This window comes from Telmatherina bonti (assembly GCF_933228915.1).
Source record: "Telmatherina bonti genome assembly, chromosome: 7".
NCBI classification, from domain to species: domain Eukaryota; kingdom Metazoa; phylum Chordata; class Actinopteri; order Atheriniformes; family Telmatherinidae; genus Telmatherina; species Telmatherina bonti.
This window is the reverse complement of record NC_136625.1, coordinates 22680661-22706061: the sequence shown is the minus strand read 5'-3', so window position 1 is coordinate 22706061 and position 25401 is coordinate 22680661. Positions and strand designations below refer to the sequence as shown.

Genomic DNA, 25401 nt, shown 5'->3' with positions numbered 1-25401 from the left:
AGATAAACCCTTCCCCTTGGCTGGGGAAGGGTTTGGACAGTGGCCTTTCTGTGTGGAGTTTGCATGTTCTCCCCGTGTATGCATGGGTTCTCTCCTGGTACTCCGGCTTCCTCCTGCCGTCCAAAGACATGCATGTTTGGTTAACTGGTTACTCTAAATTGACCATAGGAGTGAGTGTGAATGGTTGTTCGTCTCTGTGTGGCCCTGCGATGGACTGGCATGCTGTCCAGGGTGTACCCTGCCTTTCGCCCAAAAGTCAGCTGGGATAGGCTCCAGCTTCCCCGCGACCCTGAATTGGATTAAGCGGTTTGGAAAATGAATGGATGATTTGGAAACTAAAATCTATATGTCAAACATCTCTGCAGTTTTGGCAACTTTACCCAATTGTTTCTGGCTATATTTTCCTGAATTTTTTCTCTGCAAATGGGTCCTGGTCCAACTTAGAATTCAATTTTGGGAGTAATCTAGAAGAAACTGTGAACACATACATTTTTAAAAGAATTCTTCACAATATGGGTGGAAATGAGCTGCTTGGTGGAGGTCTGAGCTCTCCAAATGCATTCCTTCTTTACATGACATCTTTGGTATTTTGCTTGTTTGTTTCTCTCTTGACCAGTTCACATTTACTCTACTGATGGATTCATGATTTATTAGAAGTGTTATATATGTGAGTAATCTTTGCAATGTCTCATCAGCTGGAGTCTGGTGGTTTTATCTCTACTGAGGTGAGCAACAGGTATAAAGATGTTGAATGAATGCATTATGCAGTAGCTCCTATACATTGATATTAAATGTCAGATATCATTAGTTTTACTCTGGAAATTTGGGGCTGAAGAAACTCGAATGTGTACCCATCAATGCGAGCCTCAAACTATCAGCATGATACCACGCAGTGAAACTTAGAACAAAAACACACTGGTTTCACGTTTCAGTTACTGCTGGGAGTATTTTCAGTGACACAAATAGATCTTATAGAGAGCAAAATTAGCACTTGACAGCACAATGAGTTTTGACAGTTCCTGTCTATCAATATTTCCCAAAATATAGCTAACAATCAGTCAGTGTGCTGTTGCCATTACTTAAGAGTGATATCTGCTCCCATATGCCTTCTTTTTTGTTTGTCATAACCGTTCCTAAGGAAGCCGAGTACATGCACATATCTTTGGTTGCATACATCTCCGCTGTAAACAATCTGTGACAATTTGACACAGACACGATGAAATGTTTTGTGGTGTTCATATCATTTGTAGATGTAAAAATTCTAAAGCTGACATCAGTATGGATTTTTAGATCCCTCTCCGATCAGATTCATGCTCATCTCTGACTAAAATCTAACACATCTTCCAACTCAGGGAGAAAACTCGCTGACATCTTTGACACACTATTCAGTCCCTGCTGTTTTGGGTTGACAATGCTGCACCGTCTATTCCAGAGACTACAAACTAATGTGTGCCAAACAACCCGCCAGGATAGTAGTAGAAGACTGATTGCAGTCTTGCTGGGGGCAATTCTGCACAGTCGCAGCAAAGACGAGGGGAAGGGAGGGATTAGATAAATAACAGTATGAAAGCTTTGTTAATAATAAATACTGTACGGTAGCTTTCTGGATGGTATTTTTATTGAGTGATTGACAACAAAAACTGTTTCTGTTTACAGAAGCAGTGCTGCACATGAAAAAAAAAAAAAAAAACGGACCAAAAACATAAACACAGAGACAGCTAAAGTACAAGCAGGCTACTAATTACTTTAGTTTAGCATGAAAAACAGGAAACTTGAGGAGGGATAGCTTTACTGGTGACAAAATAACCTGTAAGCTTCATCAGGTTAATCAAGCTTAGCTAAACACATCTTATTTATCCTGACCACCTATTTACTGATAAGACAAAACTCCCATCTAATGGCCATACAGTACACACCAACCTGAGAGTCTACTTATTTATTAAGAATTATATTTTCATTATATGTGCCATTTTTCCCTCTACTGAGAGGAAATACTTTTCACTCCACATATGTCTAAAGGCTCACAATATTAGGAATACTAGCGAGTTTTGCTGTTACAATTAGTCTATTTATTTAAAAAAAAAATTGAGGGGCAGCATGGCTTTGTTTTCATGCAAAGACATCAAACACAGTACATCGTACCTCTGGCATTTTAGAAGTGTCAACTTTATTCTTCTGTAGCTCTTAGAAATTGCTGTTTGAAATGGGAAATACACAGTACCATGAAGATATCATTGCCACACTGTATCGACTTGGCTGGGGAGCCATTTCTGTTGTTTGAAATGTACAAGGCAAAATACATAAACAGCAGATTCATTCATGCTGCAAACACTCAGTAGTTGTGCCTGAAATTCAAGTTTGGGAGTTTTTCTTTAGACCAGCAGTTCTGATCGTAAAATAATGTATTAAAATAGAGAAATTGATGTAATCAGCTGGCAGTGGCAATTACACATTTTCCTGAGAGAAGGATTCAGGACTTTTGCTTTTATTGTAAGATTCGTACACAACATTAAGTACAATCAAAGAGAAGGAGACACAACTGGAGGTAGCAGAGACTAAAATGTTGAGGTTCTTTTTGTGAGAGACAAGCATGGATAGGAATGAGTACAACACAGACCAAACTAAGATGGTTTAGGTATCTATATAAGGAAGAGTTAATATATTAGTAGAAAAATACTGAGACTGAAACTACAAGGCATGAGGTCTAGAAGAAGACCTTAAAGGAGATGTGTGTATGTAGTGAAAGACTAGATGACGTCAGACGATGCGGAAGATAAGGTTATGGAGGTAGATGATTTGCTGTGGTGACCCCAGAAAGGAACAGCAGGAAAGGAAAACAAGAAGATTACTTGCAATCCAGAGTCAGATGTAATGCCTTCCACTTAGAACCTGGCTGCTGATTTCAGCTTTTAAGTGTCTGACTGGGATGGGAGGGTTTTTCAGGGGCTTTCTGAAGAAACGAAGAGACTCAAAAATAATTCAGAAAGTGCACATTAAAGAGGCTGCACAATGGCAGAGAATGAAAACAGTCGGAAAGCCTAATGCATCAGTAAACAGAGCTTTCTGAGAGCTGGTTTGCATGGAAAAGTCATGAAGTCCAGGTGCTTGTCTGTCTGTCTGGCTTGCTTATAGCATTTGGTTAGTATTTAAGTTCCTGTATTGAAAAGCCAAGCAAAATACTTGAAGCTCCTCTAGGTACTTCTGAATCTGCTCCTTTCTTTCTGATCCCAATTCTAGTTATTTCTCCTGTGTCTCCTAATTTCTTCCTCGTTTGTTCTGTGGAAATGAACAGAAAAACGAGGCATCAAAACTGCCCTGTTTCCTCTTGAATACATTTTCTTGCCAAGTACATCTCATCTTCACCGTGATGGTGCCAGCTTGTTAAAACGGCTAATGTTTTCATGATGTGCATTCAGCATTTCAAATCTGTTTCAAAACATGAATGTAGTCTTCAGAAAAAGTGAGAGGCTCTGATTATTTGCGCTCTACCAGAAAAGAAAATACCACACCCAGATTAACAGGGGGTTGATCAACTAAACACAGAGTAGCAGCAGGAAAAAAGAAAAACTACAGGAAAGAGAGAGAAATAAAAATGCAATGATTTCAGTGTGACATGGTAAATGATGGGGTAAAAGAATTGTGCCGGCCTCAGCAGCTTGGACTGACAAGGACACCTTACTCCTGTGCTGGCTGCAAAACCTGGTTCCCTGTGGAGAATATCATAAGGAAAATGTTGTGCTCCTTCCTCCTGTGTGGCCGTTGGGCTTTTAAATAAGTATATTAAGACATTTTTAGCCTTGATTGTTTATGGTTATGTTGTTATTGGTTGTCATTTGCTTCTTGCTGCAGAACCAAATGCCCCACTAGAGATAATATAACTAATGTTGAACCTTGAACCCAGAAGAAACCCAGTTTCCAGGGGAGGTAGTAGTAAGGAGAGAACATAGTTCAGGTTCACACTGTAGACCAGCTCAAGTCTTGCAGCATCAAAAATGGTTACCATAGTTATTGTACAGGAAGGATGACTGTGGAGCTATTCTCTGAAATTAAACTGTTTGTGGCACAAGAGTGACACCTAGTGGTCAATTTCTTATGTACAATAAATCAAGTTTAAATGGTAAAGGAAGCACCACCTGGTTCCATCATATTTTTTCTTTTTATTTTACAATGTTCAGTCCAAGACTAAGTTCAGAACACCACATTTAATATGCTCAGCTAACAGCCAACATTCAATGTTTGACTGGCTTCTCACCTGAAAGCATCTTATAGATTCAAGTCCTGCGAAATCATCTATCACATCAGTACGTCCTTGATGTCCAGTGGTTTTGCAGCTCAGTAAATTCATAGAAATTTCTCCACATCTCTACAAATTTAACCACATTTAGGTGTGGCAACCATCTGCTGGTGTAATCCACTATGAATTATCCATATGAAGTATCTGGGCTCAAACAGCAAAAAACTTGACGGGCCTTGAAGAAAGCTTAAGCAATGGTCTACACACACACACACACACACAGAGAGATAAGAGGATAAAGCAGAGGTGGAAAAGAAGAAAAGGAAAGAGGTGGATTTATGCAGGGTTTTTGATCAAACTGGAAACTGAACTAGAAAACATCCCTAAAAATTAAACACTAAAGCTGTGGGACACAAACACACACACACACACACACACACACACAGATCAGTCATAAAACAGTAGAGAACTCAATCTTCTTTCACCCTCATTATGAGACTGCTAACAAAGTAAAGGTGAGAATCTTTCAAAATGAGTGTTGGACTTATTTAATGAAAAATAAAAACCGTTTTGTTTCTCAACACACATTGTACAGTTGTGTTTGTTTTTGCTTTAATAAAGTATGGTGTGTTTGTAAAGCCAAAGTCTAAGCACAGTAGGAATACTACAAAATAGTAAAATGACACAAACAAAATGTAAGGCTTCATCAGCTCTGAACATCACTGGGCTTTTGTGTCTTTCTCCAACTTTACAAAAGTGTTCACTACTGTGGTGCCGATTGAGCATCTTTTTCTTTGTTTCCCCATTAGAATTGAAATAGATTCTTTGCACTTCTTCCAAAGCCGCTCATCTTCTCCCCTTTTACTTCTGCTTAGCCATAAGACATATAACTATCTGATGTCTCTTCCTTGCTGTCTTCACCTCATCTGAAGTTTCTGTACGTTGCATATTCCCGTCTTAATGTTTAAACACAATGTGCAGTTTGCCAGAACCACCGTTCCTGCTGCATTTCACTTTCCCAACATGTGCTCCCACTTACACTTTTTGCGTCTCATTCTGAATCTTCTCCTCTGAAACTTCCTTCACCCTTTGTGTGTCTTGTTTGGGTGACAGAATGAAACTGAACATTTGTAGTTTCAGACCAGTTTAGACAACTGTGCCACTGAAGGTTACGTCCACCCATAGACTTGATATTTGAACTGTGTCCAGATCATCCTTTGCAAGGTGGGCCTTCTGCATGTTATAGGTGGAAAATATCATTGAACAGTCTGCATAATTTTAGGATCATTTCTCTTTTTGGTGAGACTGCTCATAATAAGTTTGTCCACCTTTGTGTCTCAGGTGAAAAAAAAAAGTAGCTGTAAAAAATCAACTTTATGTGATGGTAGTAGCACAACTGTGCCATTGAGGAAGAGTGCAGCTTTCAAAAGCTCGTGTCATGATTTTTTATTTAATGAAACAGGAGGAGAGAAAAGGCTCTTTCGGATTAGATGCTGACTCCTGCATTTTCTACAATGAACCTTTTTTTAAAAAACAAAAAACAAAAAAACAAATAACTTTAAAAGTTCGCCTCAATATTTTCCTAAAAATGCAGCAACAAACAGAAATGAAGATGAAAAGTTAGTTTAACAGCAAGTCTGTGCGGCACACTGCTAATTTTTACCATCTTTTAGCCTACATCTCAAATTTATGCAAATGTATCAATCACAAGTTATCACCAGGTAAAAAGAAACAAAAAAAACAATTCAACTAGAAAAGCACTCAGAGAGGGCAAACCTCCAGGGCCACAGTTCTCCCCATTTTGTCCAAACGGTGATCCGGACAACCACCAAAATTAAATAATTTCTTCCTTTTCATATTTATAACAACTCCTGAAAATTTCATGAAAATCCATTCATCACTTTTTGAGTTATCTTGAACACAAACAAACAGATAAACGCAGGTAAAAACACATCATCCTTGGTGGAGGTAATGATCCAGGTGAGCAGCGTGTTTTGTGATGACTCCATATGACTCGTAAAGCAGGTTGGGTAAAGGGAAGTGGAAAGCAGCAGCAAGCTATTTTGTGTTTGATGGGCATTTAGTCAAATAAAATATTTTCATTTTTGTCTTTGAATTACTGCTTTGTGTTTCATATGGCCACGCTGAAAAGCATTATCTATATATATTATTACTTGATAAAATCCATAGCAACTGGTTTGATTGCATGTTGTGCACGATTTCCAATGATTGCTCGCTTCGTGTGTCATTTATCAGCTTCGGAAGCAGCCTAAACTGCTGGTTCAGTAGAGGGAAGTCATGTAAAAATGTCTGGTTTCTTTGACATGTAGCAGAATGTTTGATTGGCTGTGAAAAAGTAGACAGGAGCTGTCGATTGTGGGTTGTAAACCTTCAGAACCTAAAGGTTTATTCAACACTGAACAGGTAACCAGTGATGGAATGACATTGGGCTGCAGATAGCCGACAGTTTACAAAACGGCCATCTGTTAAATGTTACTTTCAAGGTGATTATTAGTCTAGGATACTTCTTTAACCCTAAAATGCAAAGGTTGGGTGATTTTCACCCATCCTTCACGCACTGGTTTTCAAAAGCTGGTTTAAGATGTTGACTTTTGACATCTTACATAAACTGGACTCCCTCTAATGTTGTCTCAGTCTACTGAACTTGTGATCTGTATTGGAAAGAGTCTCATTCGAGGCAAAAAAAAAACCCAAAAAAAAAAACATTGCAGATATAAACTATTGCTGTTGTCAGAGACAGACTGATATTTAAATGAACTGAGTTAGAAAGATGGGAGGAATCTTCATCATCAAAGATTAACTTAATAAATTAAATTTACTTAATTGTTTAGACATTTTATTTGAATCACTTCCACTAAAATGAAATAGGAAGGTATCCTTATAATGTCCAACGAGATCATTATGATCAAGGGGAGCGGTGAGAGGGAAAAGAAACTATTATTGAAATGCTATAAAATCTAAATGGTCAGCTCCTTTAAAATAAAACTTTTCTCAGTGGTAAAAATAACCTGCAGGAAGTTGTACCTTAAATAAGACTAAATGAATGTCAAAGCAATTTTTAACATAAATATTTCTACAATCAGTTTGTTTCTAAATTATCTGTGTTACTTGGTGGCCTGGCAGAAATGTACGCATCCGAGCTGTCAAACACATCTCCATCTGTATGACCAGGTAGTTATGTTTATTCTGTTTTAAGATCTTTATACAAAATACAGACTTAATAACTTACAACACACACTGCTGTATTATAGATGTTTAAAGAATCAGAAACAGCAAACTGATATAAAATTAGTGTGAAGCAGAAAAAAATAAACAATATATTGCTACGATCCTGTTAAGTCCAAAAGGAGGTGAAAATAACAGCAAAACATACTTTTTAAAAAGAAAAAAAAAAAGGCCAAATGGATAATTTTGAATGGAACATTTCTGATGTGTACAAACAGTACAACAAAAAGGTTGAATGTGCTAGATTAAGAAAAAAAGAAGGGGTGGTCTTTATAGTACTTTTTTTGTGGGTTTTTTTGTCTTAAATGTCCTCAACTACCGGTACCTCACTCCTTTTGTCTTCCTCTGAGTCCCCCTGAAACCTGACTGACATTTTTGCAGTGACGCTTCTTAATTTCTGTTTCAGACTTTGAGTCAGAATCAGAACCTTTTGGTCCTCTTCCTGATCTCTGTACCCTTCTGTCATCTTCTTCCTCTGTTCAGTCATAAGACTCCTAACCTTCTTCATTGCTGCAATCTTTTTTTATTTCTGCGCTTTAGCAGTCTTGGTGTTTGAGTCCTAACGTTAAATTTTTTTCTGCTCTGCCTCTCTTGGGCCTTCCTATCGGTCTACCCGTGCGATTCCTTCGATATTTAGAGCCGAGCTTTCTCTTCATCTGAAGCTCATCGTCTGTACCCCGCTCTTCCTCTGCATCATCAACCTCAGAGCCTACGCTTGTCTCATTCCTATTACTCTGAGAATCACCACTATCGTCTTCCCCTTTGTCCGCTGTCTTCTTCTCTCCACTTCTGGAGTTCATTTTGTGGGAACGCTGGACGTGACTTTTCAGGCTCACGTTGTGATTGAAGCATCTGCCACAGTACTGACACTTGTACGGCCTCTCCCCTGTGTGCAGGCGCATGTGAGATTTCAGGTGGCTCGCCTGGTTGAAGCCACGCTGGCACTCCGAACACCTGAATGGCTTCTCTCCTGTGTGCACCAATAAATGTCTCTGAAGTGGAAGACTTCGGGGAAACATAAGCCCGCAAAACTTACATTTGTATTCCTTCTGACCTCTGTGACGTATCATGTGGATTTTGCGCTGCTTGTTTTTGGCAAAAGTCTCAGAGCAATCTGAACACTTATAGGGCTTTTCTTCAGTTAAGTGGGTCTGCTCATGAGTGATTTTATCCGTTTTTGTTTTGAATTTAACATGGCAGCATTTGCACGTGTGCTCGTAGTTTTCATCGTGAACTCTGCTGTGATTGGCCAAAGCCACCTCACTGACGCACCTCTTTCCACAAATAATACATGAATAAGGCTTGATTTTATGCTCACATGTGTGGTGCTTTTGCCGGTCATAAAATTTCCCACAGTCTGTGCAGAGCTGGCTGTCTTTAGTGATGAGGTCGTCATCTTCATACGAGCTGTCCGAGTCAGAGTCAGACTGAAACTGTTCATAGAACAACTGCTCCTCTTCTGGTTGCCAATCATCATCTGAACCGACTTCTTCTGAATCACCGGATACATCCGATTCCTCCATTTCTGAATTCTCAGGGACTTCTGTGTTACCGCTTTGCTCATCACTTGTCTGAGGGAAACATATAGATATTTATATATAGGTTATAAAAAAAAATAAAAAAATAAAAAAAAGCAAGAGGTAACTGACCAAATTTGTTGTCGATGAAACTGTTTATTTTTGTCAAGTTTTAGAAACTTCAAAACAAAAAAAAAAACCAGCAGAATAAGTTAAATAAAAATTCTGTTTTCCACCTACCTCTAGAGATACCTCTGTGCGTTCTGCCATATCCATGTCGTCAGCTGCACTAGCTAGATTTTTCCACTGCTTTTTATATTCACACTGAAGGCACTCCAGGTTCAGGCCCAAGTGTACTCTATGGACAACTTTCTCCGCCTTTACTTTAGACCGGCACAAAGGGCACTTGCTGCTGAACAACTGGAAAAGTTGCTTTTCATTTACAACATACCGTCTTTGCTTCTGAAGAAGTGCAGCTCTGAGAGGAACAAAAGTTAAAGTGTAAATATTAAAACAAAAATCAGTCTAAGCTCAACTCTTTAAGAACGCAAAATGTTAAACGAGTAACAAGCATTGCGGTGGAACTTACTTTTCCCTGATAATGTCAAGGTTTTTAACTTTTTGTAGCATTAGCACGATATCAGACGTAGAAGAATCAAAGTGATTATTTAAACCAGTGATTGCCGAAGCACCTGCAAAATACACTTTGTTATTCACACATAAAGAAAACATTTTAATAAATGCAGACATAACTTTTGTTAAAAGGACTAAAGACATCAAGTTCCTTACCCATCCAACTGGAAACTTTTTCTATAATAGGTCCTGAATTATCAGATTGTTTTATTTGTTCACGACAAAAAGCAGCAGCTTCAATTTCCACAGGCTCCTAATCAGAGAAAGAAAAGAGAAAAAAAAAAACCTTCTTATGATGTAACATAGCAGTGGTTCAGTAAAAAGCACTGCATGACTTATTTAGTGACTAATCAAATCCTGGATGCAACAATATACCGATACGGATGATTCTAAGTTAAATCCCAAAAATAGATTTTCTACATGTCAACTAAAGAGGCAATAATACAGGGATGTGTGTAGGAGGATGTGTCAAGTCTTATGGTCAAGATGATATTGAGCAATGAAATTATGTTCTCATACTTAAAACGACAAAGGGACACTTGTAAGGCTGCAGGGCACAAAACATTGCACTGCTTCTGCCATTACATGGCAGCACTTGCGTCCAACTGGACTCATAGCTGTCTAAATACCATTTAATTATGATGTCCCATTCTAATTGATTTCTTGCATGTGTTGTTCTCACTCTCAGCTGTAAGATGCTTTGAAAATAAGCATCTGCTGTAGAAACAGTACAAATAGAAATAAAAGTCTGGCTCATGAAAGCTGTGGTCCTGCGGGTTTAGACACACCCAGCTCAAATAAATGGGCCACTATGCAGAACTTGACAAGCTGTTGACTCCATTTCATTTGAATCAGGCATGTTGAAGCAAGGAAGCATTAAAAACCTACAAAACTATGGCCGTTAAGGACCGGAAGAGCTCTGGTGTATTAAGTTCATAAGATGACTGGGTAAAGAATCTGACTGGCACCCTCCTTATCAGCAAGGGAAGGATGGAAAAACTAACATAGGGACATCGAGCAAGCTTCATCTAAACCGTTATCACCCTGGATTTACTTCCACATTTTTGTACCTCTCACTCATTCTGTTTCACGGGATCTTTTTCTCATTGTGCATTAAAGGGTGAGCCACTCTATGGCTGCTGCCTCAAGTGGCCTGGTCCTGTTTATGTCATATGTATGTTGTTTTGTCCACTCTTGGACAAGTTGTACTGGAATTAATCCTGTTGTGCCGGGATGCTGGTTCAATGATAATAAATCACATTCGGTCTTAGAACCATGCTTTTCCACTTTGGATTGGAAATACTCAAAAGTATTTTACTGTCACAGTGAACATCACAATGAGACCAAAAATGAAGCTATGAATTCATTTCAGACAACAGGTCCAACATGATGAGTACAACATTGCCACTGAATGACTAATTGTTTATTTAATTACAGCCAGTTAGCAGATAACTGAGATAAATTAGATTTAATTTCTCACTGCAGATCAGGAGGATTTTGAATAGATTTTTTTTTTAATTAGTAACTCAGAGTATACTGACATGTGTATTATTTTAGTACATGTATGTTAATAAATGCACACTTTTCCTGCAAGTTCTTTCTCAATTCTGGGAATTGAGTATCAGATGTATCTTTCCACTAAAATGACCACATTGTAGTGCTATCTCTGTCATCAACTATCATATCACAAGTGATCACAGCATCATTGGTTACCATGACACCCTCCTACCTGTTTCAGCTCAACTTCTTCTTCGGGTTCTTGTTTGACACAAACTGTTGGGACAGCACCAGATTTCAGCCGGACTGTGCCAGACCCTGGAGTCGGGTTTATAAAGCAGTCTCGAGTGAAGTGTTCACTACAAACACTGATATCAGTACATGACGATTCTTTAAGTCGCTGGCTGTTGACTTCTAAAACAAACTGGACCCATTCCAGTCTCTTCTCTGGGTCTTCTGGCAACGTAAAGCGTCGCGCTTTGCGACGCCAGGAGTCACATTCGACGACAGAGCACATCTTTTATTTCAACTTGGTTTCGCCGGTGTTGTTGCACATTTAAAGAGACGAAGAGCTGTTTCTTTCTACGTTCATAACCAGCACCAGCTAACAGCTAGCCACACTTTCTGCAACAGCGGCGACACCGGAAAGGGTGGAGCTTCGTGTTAGGGTTCGCGTGGTTTAGTGTCAGGGGTACACCGGTGTTTATTAAATGGTACTGTGCTCCCCCAATAGAAATAGCTGAGCGATCCAGAAAATTTAGACACTAAAACTAGGGTGTTCAGGTCCAGTTTTGGAGGGAGTGGAGGTGGAGTTTTGGACGCGATTCAGCACCTACCAGCTTTTTATTGTATTGTTATTAATTTATTTATTATACTAACATCTTAATCCGATGAAGGGTCGCGGGGAAGATGGAGTTTATCCCAGCAGTCTTCGGGCGAAAGGCAGGGTACACCCTGGACAGCTCGCCAGTCTATTGTTATTGTCATATTAACTTTTTTTCCTCAAAATTTTCCACATATTCCAGGACTGCAACAGATTAAGTGGTAAAAGATGTGTTTTTGCTTTTGAATTTTCTGTCGTCATGCTTCCATCATACAAGTGTAAATATTAAGTATGTATACTGATAAAACTTCACAAATCATGGTTATTAGACACCTGATCATCACCTTTCAGGTCTTTGGACCAGATCATAAAGTAACTATTTTAAAATAGTTCAAATACATATTTGTCTCACATTTCCATTTGGTGGCTCATCCCAAATGAACACTTATAGGCCCTGAGGTGGTGACTGCCTCTTGACTGAGTTAACATACAGCTTTCCTTTGCAAAGAAGCATGAGAGGAACTGACAACAGTTTCTTAAAGTACCAATTTTCTGTGTGGTATGTGTTATGTACCACCTGATGCATGAAAATATTGCTGTACCACAGTTTGAGGTATCATCCCACGTTAGTTTTCCTTTCATAATTTCAATTTTCAGGCAGACAAATATATTTTAAATGATTTACATATTATATTCCAACAATAATAACGTTGTACCATTTGAAATTGGCAGCCATAAAAATCCCAGATAGATGTAAAAAGAGTGAATAAAACCAGAAAAAGCATGTCCAGGTGCCACAACAGGTGGATAAAAAAAAATTTTGTTTTGTTTTAATCTAATGAACTCACTCATAGTTTTAAAACAGCAGAGGCACTCTGGAGTTTGTTTACAATAGTAGGATGTTAAACTTTCTCATGTCAACTGGTCGTCAACAAACTGCTAAAACATCGTTCAGCTTGTATTCTTACCATGAAAATGTTTCACCTCTAGTTTTTAAAGGAATGTTAGATTAGTGAAGCAAATTGAACTCCTTGGAACATATGCAACATTTATAATAATATTACAAACAGGGCAGCTTCAGTTATAGTACAATGTTGTATCAAAAAACAATACAAGTAGCTAATCTTTTTAACATATAGCCTCTTCAATTAATCTACTATGACGACAAGCTATTTAACGTTCAAACTGAAACTTTATTGGTTTTTATCCAATTATAGTCAGGGATGTCTGCTTATTTCAGCAACACAATGCAGAGCCACATTCTGCATGTGCTACAGCACCTTGGCTTTGCAGTAAAAGAAAGCAGGTACATTTCTTGCTCACTAAAAATGAAAGACTTATTATTTTATATAAATTTAAAAAAAAAAAAAAGTGCTGTAGGAAATTGGTCCAGTTCTTTATGATCCAAATTTAGAGCCCATCCCCCCCCCCAAAAAATGTCAATTCTGTATCTATTTATGGGATTTATGCAGCTAGATTTTTCCTTGGCCTTCACTTTTCTGGCTGCTGCTTCTCTTATTCGTTTTCTTTTTACTTCCTGCTAGATCAAAATCAATCAAGCGCAGAATGTTCTGATGAGTCTCTTGGTTTCACTCTGCTGTCCTCTTCACAATCAGTGGTCGTGTTGTTATCTGATAGTTCACCTTCAGTCTCTTCATCAGCATACCGTCTTCTCTTTCGCCTTTTCACTCGATTTTTAACAACTTTTTCTGATCCAGACCTTTTAGGCCTTCCAATTGGTCTGCCAGTGGGTCTATTTTTACTTTTACGTCTATACACACAATCCATCTGTACCCAATCATTGGAATTCTGTTCTTCCACGAGACCGCCAAACTCTGTATCTATGCCATTCCTACTTCCATGCTTCTGTGCACCAACCGCTTCACTTTTGTTCCCATCTTTTTTCTGCTCAGGCTCGGTGTTTGCTCTGTGATAACGCTGGACGTGACTCTTCAAGCTCACGTTGTGTGTGAAGCATTTCCCACAGTGCTGACACTTGTAAGGCCTCTCCCCTGTGTGCAGACGCATGTGGGATTTCAGATTACCTGCCTGAGTGAAACCACGGTCACATACTGAACACTTGAATGGCTTTTCACCTGTATGGACCACTACATGTCTCTCGTAGTCTTTTTGCGAGCGGAATTTCACATTGCAGATGCGACAATGGAAGGCGTTTGGCCCTCTGTGATCTTCCAGATGCATTTTCCGCTCTTTATTTGTGGCAAATGTCTCTGAACAATCGGGACATTTGTACGGTGTTCCTTGGGTCATATGGACCTGCTCGTGGGTGATTTTGTCTGCTTTCAACTTGAACGCAGCATGGCAGTATTTGCAGCAAAACTCGTAGTTTTCATCGTGGATCCTGTTGTGAATAAGAAGAGCTAGCTTGTTCATACATCTGGTTCCACAAATATTGCAGGAGAAGGGCTTCAGTTTGTGCTCACATATGTGATGCCTTCGTTTATCAAAAAATTTTCCACAATCTGTGCAGAGATGAGTGTACTGAGGAGTTAGTGCAAGGCCACAGTCATTATCACACTCATCCTCTTCTTTGGGGTTTTCATTTGGTTTAGCGTGGTGTGACTTTACTGGGGAAACACTGTGACATGGTCTCCAGTCTGAATCTGAATCCATTTCGCTAAGACTGCTTGATTCTTCTGATTCGTTCTCCTCATCAACGTCCAAACTAACCTCAGGAACATCTGCGATGCTGCTGGAAGCTTCATCTGCTGGCGGAGCCTACAATACAATGACAAGACTGAGTGGGGTTCAAATTCAAACTTCATCAAGACATTTACAGCTCAACCCCCCGATGCATGAATTTATTAAAAAAAACAAAAAAACAAAACAATGCAGGATTATTTTCACCTACAATATTTTACTTCTACAGACATGTACAGACACACTTTTGTATTTAATATTATTTTATTTAGTTTCAAATTTGCTCTACTCTATTGAAATATTTATAAAATATCATCAGAAATATTATATAAAATGTACTATTATCATGTTATTGTTCGATTTATGAGATAAAGTGTATGTGTATATATAAAATTTGATACTATATTTGATTATTTGTCAGTGAGTGGCAGTGTATTGGGCGACTCTCCTAATGTTCATTGATATGGCAAAATTACAAATATACCATCCTCACTTATAAATATACTAGATGACAGTGTTTAAATAGGTGTCCACTGTAGTTATACCCATTTAATCATTCATACATGATTCTTAAAGGGGTTAAAAAAGAAGCTTGTTGAAAAAATGTCATTCTAATTAGTTTTTTTTAAAAAATCTAATCAAATCAGACTGAGTGCGGATGTTATTATTTCTAAGTACATAGACATGACCGTTTAGAGCTGTATTAAACACATTGCAGGTTGTTGATATTTCTCTGAATGCACAAAGACACTTAACAAGCAGTAAGCAGCCAATGTCACACTGTGTCTGACTGCTGATGTCATACCTCTGAATTCATCTCTGAGCTTCCATTTTCAGCTGCTGGGATATTCCCATCAACTTGACTTTTCCACTGGTATGTGTAGTCACACTTCCGGCACACCTGATGCATGCTGATGACCACGCCGCGGGTAACCTTGTACATCAGGAGTTTAGCTCCACATGATGGACAGTTGCGGCTGAACAACTGGAGGAGCTGTTTTTCAGTCACAGGAAACTGTCCATTTTTCTTTAAAAGCAAAGCTCTAAACAGAAAAGCATTTTAGACTGAATTAGATAAATAATCCCAGGTCATGAAAATATAAAAAAACACACACAAACAAAACGAAACTAACTTTTCCTTGATCAAATCAGCATTCACACATTTTGGTTGTATTTGGCCATGCAGAGAGGCTCCGCCTGGGGTGCCTGCAAGTGCATTTGAACACAAAGAAATGTTAAATCTTAATATAAATGAGAAAACATAAAACTGTGCTCTTTAAAAAAAACAGTTTATCTGAACCTGATGAAGTCTGTCTTGATTCTTTAGAACAGGAATTTGGTTCATCATGTGCTTTGAGTTCATCATGTTGACCAACAACTTCTGAGTTATTCCCAGACTCCTAAACAAATAAACAAAGGAAATTTTCAAAAGTTAAGCTAAAATAACACACAACGTTAATGACTTGTGTTTGCTTTATTTTAAAGTATTTGTTTAATCTTTAAATCACATAAGTTTGTTCACAAGTCTTCTGCTCATATCACCACCAAACGCCCCTCTATTCCAATCATCAGCTTTTCTTCCCTCAGTAGCTTGCCAGGCTCCTGCTTGCATTTTGCACTTTTTGGGGTTAAAATGGCCCAAGAGGCTTCTGAAGATGGCAAATGCCTTGGAAATAGAATGGTGATTTGTGCCAAACTTATTGTTACCACAATAATGTGCTTCATTTTCAACTTAAAGCCTTAAGTTGTTCTGGCCTTTATTCCTTTAAATAAGGTTTAAAAAAGACTTTTGCATGCACCTGCAATCTGTAATAGCTGTACATTACTACTTTGTAATGCTGCAGTTGGTTCAAACAATGTCTGAGGGCACAAAGTGAATCACTGTGTTTACTGAAAGGTTTGCATGTATATTCATCAGTTAGTCACATGATGTACCTCATAAGGTGATTTGTGTCTCTCTTATTTAAATACTCACATGTCCATGGCTCTCCTCAGGACATTTTGGTCCTAAATTTACGCACAGTGATGGGGCAGCATCGAACTTCAGTTGGACAGTGTCGTTATACTTAACAAGACAGTCACTTGCAAAGTGTTCACTACACACAGTAATGTCAGTCCAGGACAATTCTTTGAAGCACTGTTTGTTGACTTTTGCAAGAAACATGACCCACTTCAGCCTCCTCTCTGGGTCCTCTGGTAACTTAAACTGTTGAGCACTGCGGCACCATGAGTCACAGCCATCGACAGAGCACATCCCAGGTTCATGTTTGACCATTCTGGCATTTAAATTCCTGGCGAGACAGCATACAAAATTTTACCAAAATCAACATGAAAACCACAGTACTAATCTAATTTGGCTTCTTGTTTCCATTGCTAGTGCAATTGTTTTGCCGTCATGCACCAGACAGTACAAGCTAAGGCTTTATTGCCATCCATGTTAGCTCAGTTGTTGTTAATACAGAGTTGATAACTTTGGGCAAAGAAGATAAAAAAAAGTGAAACACTGCAAGGTTTACATACAAAATCAATCACAATTTAAAATCAAGTTTAAACACATTGTGAATTGTTAATTTGTTGGCTCAAGCACTGCATTTCAGAACAATACCTAAAGCTCTATTTAGTGTTATTGTCTACTATATGCACATTTTTCAAATTCACATCATTTGGTTGCATTTCTGAACATGTACTTTTTTGCTTACTACATTAATGTGACAGCTTTAAGATCACAAATCATGAATAAAGTCTCTATTTGGTTTTTTAATATGTTCTAATAGTCTCATTTACTGTAAATTCAGTTAGATTTAATAATAACTTGTTTATCACAAAATATTGAGTTTTAAGTAGTTCCTGAAGGAATTAAAAATGTCAAGATTGCAGCTATTCAAACGCATGTCCGGTTCTTGTTTTGTTATCTGTGATGGTTTGGCTAAGATTATTGGACTGAGTATACATTGGACAGCACCACTCTGAGCTTTTGCTTTTACCTTTAAATTGAAATAAATAAACAAATATTGGGTATTGTTTTTATTAAATCTTAATTTTAAAATTCTGCTGAATTCTACTGAACTTTGGCAGACTGCCTCACACAGGCACCTCTAACATGATAAGATGGAGTCCCAGTTATAAAAACAGATCATTGTACAAGTGTTGCTCGACAGCTATACTCTGAAGAAGCTGGTAGAGAAGCTACCAGAACCCGCCAAAATGCTGAGCGACATTGTTTGGTATTACTTAGCATGCACTTTGAACTGGTGGTTTCAAAGTTTGATAAAAGAAGAATCAACTGGATCTGAAGATGAACTTGGGTTAAGCAACATACAATCTGTAAAGGCAGGTAAGTTTACATTGTTTCCATGTTTAAACCTGTGGTAAGGTAACGCTGGAAAATTTGCCGCCGTTGCGATGTGCATTTCCAGTTAGCCATGATAAAGAGAAGTAAGTAAAATTATGAAGGATGTAAACGTGTTGCAAACCTACACTTGCGAGTCAATAATCTTACATATAAATGTTAGCTTGTGAGAGTTTTACACTGTTATCATCTGCCAGGCTCTTATGAGTTGGATCCTTCCTGTATCATTCACTTTAAACACTGTTCATAAACACGTAACATTCAAAGACGAAAAAATCCTTTCAATATTCAAAAAAGGACAGCAAAAGATAAATACTTACACCTCATCCTCATTAACAGAGTCCTCTTGCTCTTCTTCGGAGCTGCTGAAGGAGAATGTGCTGCAAAATATTAAAGAAATTAAATAAAAATCATACACGTGAAATTAATAAAGTATAGTCCAAAGTGAAAGGAATACTAACCTGGGGTCTACAACAACCTTTTTAGTTTCTCCGCACTCCAGAGGAGCTTCTTTGTTATTGGTTTCTGGATCTCTAAACAAAAAAAACCAGTTTTTTTAAGTGAAATTTACTTCCAAATTTTGCTGTGTCATTCATTTTCTGTATCTTTACAACAGTTTTATGTATTTTTTATGGATACATTTAGTAGATGAAATTAAAACAGATTAAAACCATGAAAATTGAAAATAAGAAGTCTCTATGAAGGGTTAAGTTCTATGATTAAAAGGTCTGATGTATCAAGCCACAACAGTGGCATTCCAAACTTTTAACATACAAAAAATCTATTTAAAAATAGTTGTTGAGAACAGCATACCCAGACTCTTCTTTGACCCTCACTGGTGATGATTGTGTGCTTGTGTTGCTGGGAGTAGAGGTCATATGCTGTTGAAACCTGAAAAATAAGACCCAGTTCAGTCCATTTTAATTGTAAAGACGAACGCTGAGCAGAACATGCAGATATGTCAGGGACAAAACATTATTTTAAATAATAAATGATAACCAAATTTTGCAGCAAACATCAACCATATATCTTGAATTGTTATCTGAAAATTAAAAACACAGGCTTCCCCCTTTTTTCATAAATCTGATCATAACACTTAAAACGGACATTCTGTGACAATTACTCTAATCTACGTTAACATCGTGTATCACATTCAAACAAATTGTAGCGCCGCACCTATTTCAACAATGGTAGCTGCCATGTAACAAAAAACCTTGACTCCACAAAAGAAACCATGTCATCCAATACATTATAGCATGTTCACTCAGGGGAAGAGGGTCGTGATTTGATGTGAAACTTTCCAACGAAACAGAAAGATCAAAATGAAAGAGTGAGATTTTTACTATTTTAATTTTTTTAGAGCTAAAGAAAATGACATCCTTGTACTGGGACTTCATTTTCATACCACAGTTCCTTCCAATAAACCAATTTAACACAATCCTGAAAAAAGAAAAAAAAATGCTTCTCTAAATGCTTTATAAAACATACAAGTTTTAATCCAATCTTTGGATTGCACATTGGGTCCACTTGTCTTTTAACAATCTAAGAAAAACTGCTACGAATACTTTTCTTTATTCTCTTACAGGCACAGGAAAATGAAGTCTTCAAGAAATCAGAGTATGTTGAAAGATGTCTTCCATTTACTTGAGTTGACATATGACAAAAACCCAGCATTTCCTGCAACTTTGAAAGCTACTGAAATTACCTGTACACCCATACACTTGTGTACCAATAAGGCTGCTGTATTTTAGCAGGATCTATTGTTATGTTGCCTGTGGTAACGAGCCACACTAATAAAACCGAATGAATAATTACAACAGTACAGTTAATTTACTTGTCAAGGAGAAAGGTGGCAACACCAGCGTCCCCTTTAAAACTTTTCTCATTCTTCTTGAGCTTCTTCCATCTCGGGAAGGCAAGCCTGATGTTGATCCTATTTTTTTTATGTTCCTGTCACATTGCTTTTGACGTACCCTGCTTTGCTTTCCTTTATAGTTCCTGAGCTGCTGCTGCATATGCATGGTCCTGCGTAGGGCTGGGCGATATGACGATATATATTGTTTGGATGATAGAAAATGTCTATCATTTCATATGAGGCTCTATTGTTTACGCCTCCATAAGGTGCTTTACTGCAGTATTTTACATCAAGATGCGCTTTACGGCATGCACGCTGGAATATATAAGCAAACATAGAGGAAGACGGTAGCAGACGTGTTTCAGAGCAGGATAATTTACTAAAAGATGACTAGCCAACCCGAAGTGATGAGCTTTTTGATAAAAGAGGGAAAATTTATGTTACATGGATGCAGTTTGGATTTAAAAAGACCAACATGGAACCGACAACAGACTAGCTCACAGCCGACACAACCAACTCATTTTATCACCTGCGCAAGAATCAGGATAAAGAATACAGAATAAAGAATAGTCAACGAGCAAACGCAGTGTCTAGTGAGGGCGAAAGCACTCATAATAAAATCCAGACGCAAACACTGCAACAGGCATTTACCCATGAAATATCATATGGCCATAGTTACCCCTGATGGAAGGAGATGACTGCTGCCGTTGCCAAGGACATCTGACACATAACTGATGACTGACACAAAACTACACAAACAATTTTATATCGTCATGTATATTGTTATAGGGATATAAAAGGAGCTATTATTGGGATATGAGATTTTGGTCATATCGCCCAGCCCTAGTCCTGCATGATTTTAATTGACAACTCACCGTGGGCAAGCTTGCAAAGAAAATGTGTTTTTATTTTTGCGATTAATCATTTGTCCCTTACCAACAGCTGTAGTTTGAGGGAGCCCCACTGGCTTGGTTGTGTATGTGTATAAACAAATCAAAAGTCTTTGCTTTATCATTAAGCACAATGATTTAAACACTTCTCTCTCGAAGAAGAAAAATGCCACAACAAATCAGCAGTGTTATGCCTGCTGTGTCGCTCGTCTGGATCACATTATAAATGACATGAAGCATACTGATCAAACAACCATATGATCTCATGTCCTTGTCACAAAAACAACAAACTTTTCAACTAACAATACCCCTTTTAACAACAATACCGTTGTTTGCTGATATACAAAAATGATTGATAAACAAGTATGACAGGTCCACTGTATGTGTACTGGAATAGTAAGACTTTAAGATCTTTAGATGAATATTGTGTTTATTTTTTCACTAATGAACAGTGTATGAAAGCCATATAATTAAACATGACCGGTTGCTAATCATTCTGTTTCTTATTTAAATTATTTTTCAAAAATGCCTTTATTGCATGCAAACCAGCCCAACTTGCACGAAATATTTAGGAAGTTACGTTAGCATTGGTATGTTGCCACATTTAGCTTATACTAAACAGCAAAATAAAGACACAGACATGAGCTGCAACGTTCTGAGCTCACCAGGCACTCATTGCCATTATTTTGAATGAACGCTGGCTGGAAGATGTGAAAATTGTACACCACATTTTAATATGTTTGCACAACATGCAAAAAGCTAACTTACCAGTCTAATAATACTGTGGCAAACATAGAGTGGGTTTTGAATCCACACTGTTCTTTAAGCAGACTCCAACGAGAAAATTCTTTGCCAAGGTCAACTCTTGTCTTTCCTCTGCAGCGATCCCTTTCCCGCTTTCTCTTTTTGGCTTCCTCAGACAACATTTTCACCTTCTTGCTTCGTTCAGCCATGACAAACTGTTGTTCAAAGACAGGAAAAAAGTACAACAAAGCAGAGTACTCTGTGTTTATAGAGCGGGAGCCGTAAAGCAAAGCCCTCCAGATCACGTGATCACATGAGAGACGGATCCGCTCCAGCAAAGTTACAAGTCTGGTATCTGAAGAGGTCAGCCTCCTCAGAGCGCCAACACGTCACGCAATGGCGGAGGGACGAGTGGACTGGGGGGGGGGGAAGGAAGCGTAGCCAACACCCCCACACACCCCTGCCCTCACTAAATCTCGACCACGCAGCACTCTTACGCGGAACCATTCCTGCACTGCGAGAGCGCTCCCGGACACTTCAGTTGCGAACACATCCAGACTACTGTCAGACGCAATCTAACAACATAATTTCACACATCGCTCGCCAATAAGCATGACAGGCAGATGTTCGGACCCTCGACTCGCTACGGAGCAGCCCTGTGGAGAGTTTGCAGCGCAAACTCCGCTGGATGGAGCAGAACACCTCACATGGTTCTGCATTCATATCTCAGACTCTCCAAACACAGAGCGAGTTTATCACATTGTAATTTTCTGTCTGTGACCGAAAAAAAGTAAAAGAAAGAGAAACAGACAGGCAGGAGAAAAAAAAAAGGCAGACCAAGTTGCCTGTGCAGGACAACTATAAGTGCTTACATAAAGCATTAAAAGCATTTAAGATGGTGTAAAGAAGCGTAAAACACAACAAATAAGACAAAATAAAGTAAAAATAAAATAAAAAGAGGTGAAGTCAGTTGTAAGTAGTGCAGAAAATTCAGAAGCTAATTTAGTTTATAACTTATTTTGTCCTCATGTTGACCTCCTGTTGTCATGAGGCTGAATATAAAAATAGACAACTTGGATAGTACCATTTATGTAATAAATAATAAGCTGTGTTCAGTTAAACTGTCAGAATAATAATGTTAAGTTAGAATTTGTTGGCAAGAAATTTAGATAATACTCTTAGTATTTAGATTTTAAATTGTTATATTTTCCATTTTTCCAATTGGCTTTATATTTCTGAAAACTATTTATTCATGTTCTGTATTTTGATTAATGTAATCCTAAAGAGTCATAATACAGCATATCATATTTGCCCTTGGCAACATTTCACAGACGACACTATAATTACTTCACAGGAGACTCTTGAACCACCTCTGCAGATAATTACAACTGTTATTTCAGAGGGGATAATGTGTGTATTATATTTGGGTGCATGGACATATTAACCAGATTATGATAAATAAAAGAATGACATATTTGTCTGTGATGATACTCAGAGAATGAGTTTATCATGTGGCTAATCACAATAAACTAAACTGAACATCTCCTCTCAGCAAAGTAGTAATTGTAAAAATACATTTGTATAATACTAGCTTCTTTTTACTTTATCTGCACAAATATATAGATATTCCAAATAATATTTAATCTTCCATGACTATCTGTTTTCCAAATATTCTAGAGTTGCATGGTTAATCTCAGTAGATCATAAATATTTTGAGTGGTAGTCTTGTGGTTACAGAGGTAGTCTTGGGTCTGGAGAACCTGCATTCAAGTTCCTGGTGAGCTAACAGAGATGAACCACTGTGGGCTCTTGAGCAGCCCCCTTGCACTGTTCCCTGAGAGCTGAAACATGGCAGCCCCCTGCTCTCTAACAGAGCCAAATGTCTGATTTGGGATAAATAAAGTAAAAATTATTGTTATCATCATAGTTATCATGTTGTTGTTACTAAGTAACATCCTGACCTTTTAACTCTATGATCCTGATTCATTTGATGGTAAAATTACATTTATTTTGCACATTTCTGGAGCTGTCGCTGTCCAGCAGCATCCAGAGGCCAAGAAACTGCCCTTCACAACTTCTGCTTCTGGTATCCAAGTAATGTTGTAGCTGGTTTCACTTTAAATACTGTATCACAGTGTAGTGAGACATGTAGGCCGCCTCAAAAATAATTACAATGAATCCTGGCACGCCACTGGAAATTTCCTGGTACTGATATTGACCACAGAAACTATCCATTATTGCTCGCATTAGACTAATGAATGGGTTAAAAGTTACATGGTATCCCTACAAACTCCTCATGCGAGACAATTGCTCTCATCTGTGGTGCACTTAAAGAATGAAAACAACTTAATATTGTTCTATTTGAATTGTTTGTTGATTACATTTATTTGGGGATGTTTTTACATAGGTCAAAATCATGTTTTTAGTTTTTGCTTTACGATGCTGAAAGGCTTCATAGGAAGCCTATGCTAACTTTATCTGCTTTAACGGTGACAGTTAAACAAGTCAAGAGCAAAATATAAATTGAAGCATATGCAATGAATATTATTTGACCAAATTTAAAGTTTTTCCACATTTTCTTCATGAAATCAGTTATGTTCAAGTTTCAATCCAATCTCTTGCAGCCCTCCTTGTCTGAACTTATGAATGACTGGAATAAACTATTGTTTACATTGCAGTAGATCCCAACAAGGCACGCTTGGCCCATGAGGCTTAGCAGCTCCCTGTTATGAAATAGAAGGGATAACCCGGAAACTACAACTCAAAGATGCACAGGGTCACCTGCTGGTATGACCTCTGTGAGAAGTAACATTTACTGAAACTGTTGCAAGTTTGGAACTTTTCCACTGCAGGCTAACAAATCAGCCATGTCTGCCAATTGTATATAGCAAGTCACAGTAAATCATCCAACTTAAACGGGAGGATAAAGTACTTGCTGGACTACCTGTCTTATTTGCAACATTACGTTAAAATAAACTTTCCTGTTAGATTTGATTAACTTACCTGTCCAGCAGAAATCCTGCACACCTTGCATCACTTTTTTATGTCCATCTCTCTCATCAATTGTCTCCATCTGGTGAATACTTCACCAATGTAGATTCTCGTTTTCTCCCAGTTATTAATTTTTTTTCCTTTCCTTAATTTTTTTCCCTCCCTCTCGCGAGGCATGGAGTACAGATGGTCCTCCATTTCAACAGAAAACGGAAAGCTGAATGGTCCACTGCTGTCTTAGCTTGTTTCTCCTCCTGCGGCAACACACAAGGATTCACGTCTAAAACACTAACAAGTTTGTCCCGCTTCGGCTACCATATTCAAACATGGCCGCCGTCTATGCCTTTATAAATAATTCATTATAAACCTAGAGAATGCTTCATTTGAGTAGTTAGCTAACACTTATTTTACCTAACTATTTATGAAAGAAATACTTGGTTTTTGCAAGTAAAAAGCTAATACTCTAATTGAGTAACACACGGAACACCATTATCCCCAAAACTTAGAATCGCATCATTTCAATCCCAAACTCTCGCTTACAGCTGTATATGTATAAATATTAATACTTACTGGTCCAAAAGTAAAATTGCGAGCTGTGCATCAGTCTTCAATCCCTTTTTGCTGCGAAGCTCCCTCCAGCGCTTGAAGGCGACGCCAATATTAATTCTAGATCTGCCATGTATTTTATCAAAGAGCTTCTGTGACTCGTACCGTGGTCTTTTCTTTTTCACAGAAGCGGACTTTGGTGGCGATATTGGTGTCTTTGAAGTGGCTTCATCCATGCTTTTCTGCCAAATAAACTAGCAAAGGTTTATTAATGTTACTGTCTCAGCAAGCTCGTACGGCTTTTTTGCCTGCTCTACACTCTGCGTCCCCTCCCTCCTCTCCTCCTCCTCCTCCTCCTTTGCTGGTGTTGTGTCATATAGTGACTGCCAGAAAAATTATTTGACGGCCGCGGGAG

The 25401-nt window shown here is 38.2% G+C and overlaps 2 protein-coding genes across 4 annotated transcripts; both read right to left on the bottom strand.

The window, feature by feature from the left end:
• Positions 1-7913: 7913 nt before the first annotated feature.
• On the bottom strand, positions 7914-11731 carry LOC306758643 (uncharacterized protein). The gene is made up of 5 exons (XM_079243981.1): positions 11360-11731; positions 9787-9883; positions 9587-9689; positions 9238-9475; positions 7914-9051 (listed from the first exon to the last, which is right to left on the bottom strand). The coding sequence occupies exons 1-5, from the start codon at positions 11642-11644 to the stop codon at positions 8017-8019; spliced, it is 1758 nt and encodes a 585-aa protein (XP_079100107.1). The 5' UTR covers positions 11645-11731; the 3' UTR covers positions 7914-8016.
• Positions 11732-13120: 1389 nt separating this feature from the next.
• Positions 13121-25250, bottom strand: LOC306758647 (uncharacterized protein). 3 transcript variants are annotated; one of them, XM_079243985.1, is made up of 9 exons: positions 25011-25250; positions 18774-18851; positions 18422-18493; positions 18281-18340; positions 16587-16902; positions 15912-16011; positions 15745-15817; positions 15417-15654; positions 13121-14689 (listed from the first exon to the last, which is right to left on the bottom strand). In XM_079243985.1, exons 1-9 carry the CDS (start codon positions 25220-25222, stop codon positions 13502-13504), a joined length of 2337 nt encoding a protein of 778 aa, XP_079100111.1. In that variant the 5' UTR covers positions 25223-25250; the 3' UTR covers positions 13121-13501. The 3 variants fall into 3 exon arrangements, with proteins under 3 accessions (XP_079100111.1, XP_079100113.1, XP_079100112.1); XM_079243987.1 differs by lacking the exon at positions 25011-25250 and adding an exon at positions 24453-24553; XM_079243986.1 differs by lacking the exon at positions 25011-25250 and adding an exon at positions 21474-21664.
• Positions 25251-25401: the final 151 nt, after the last annotated feature.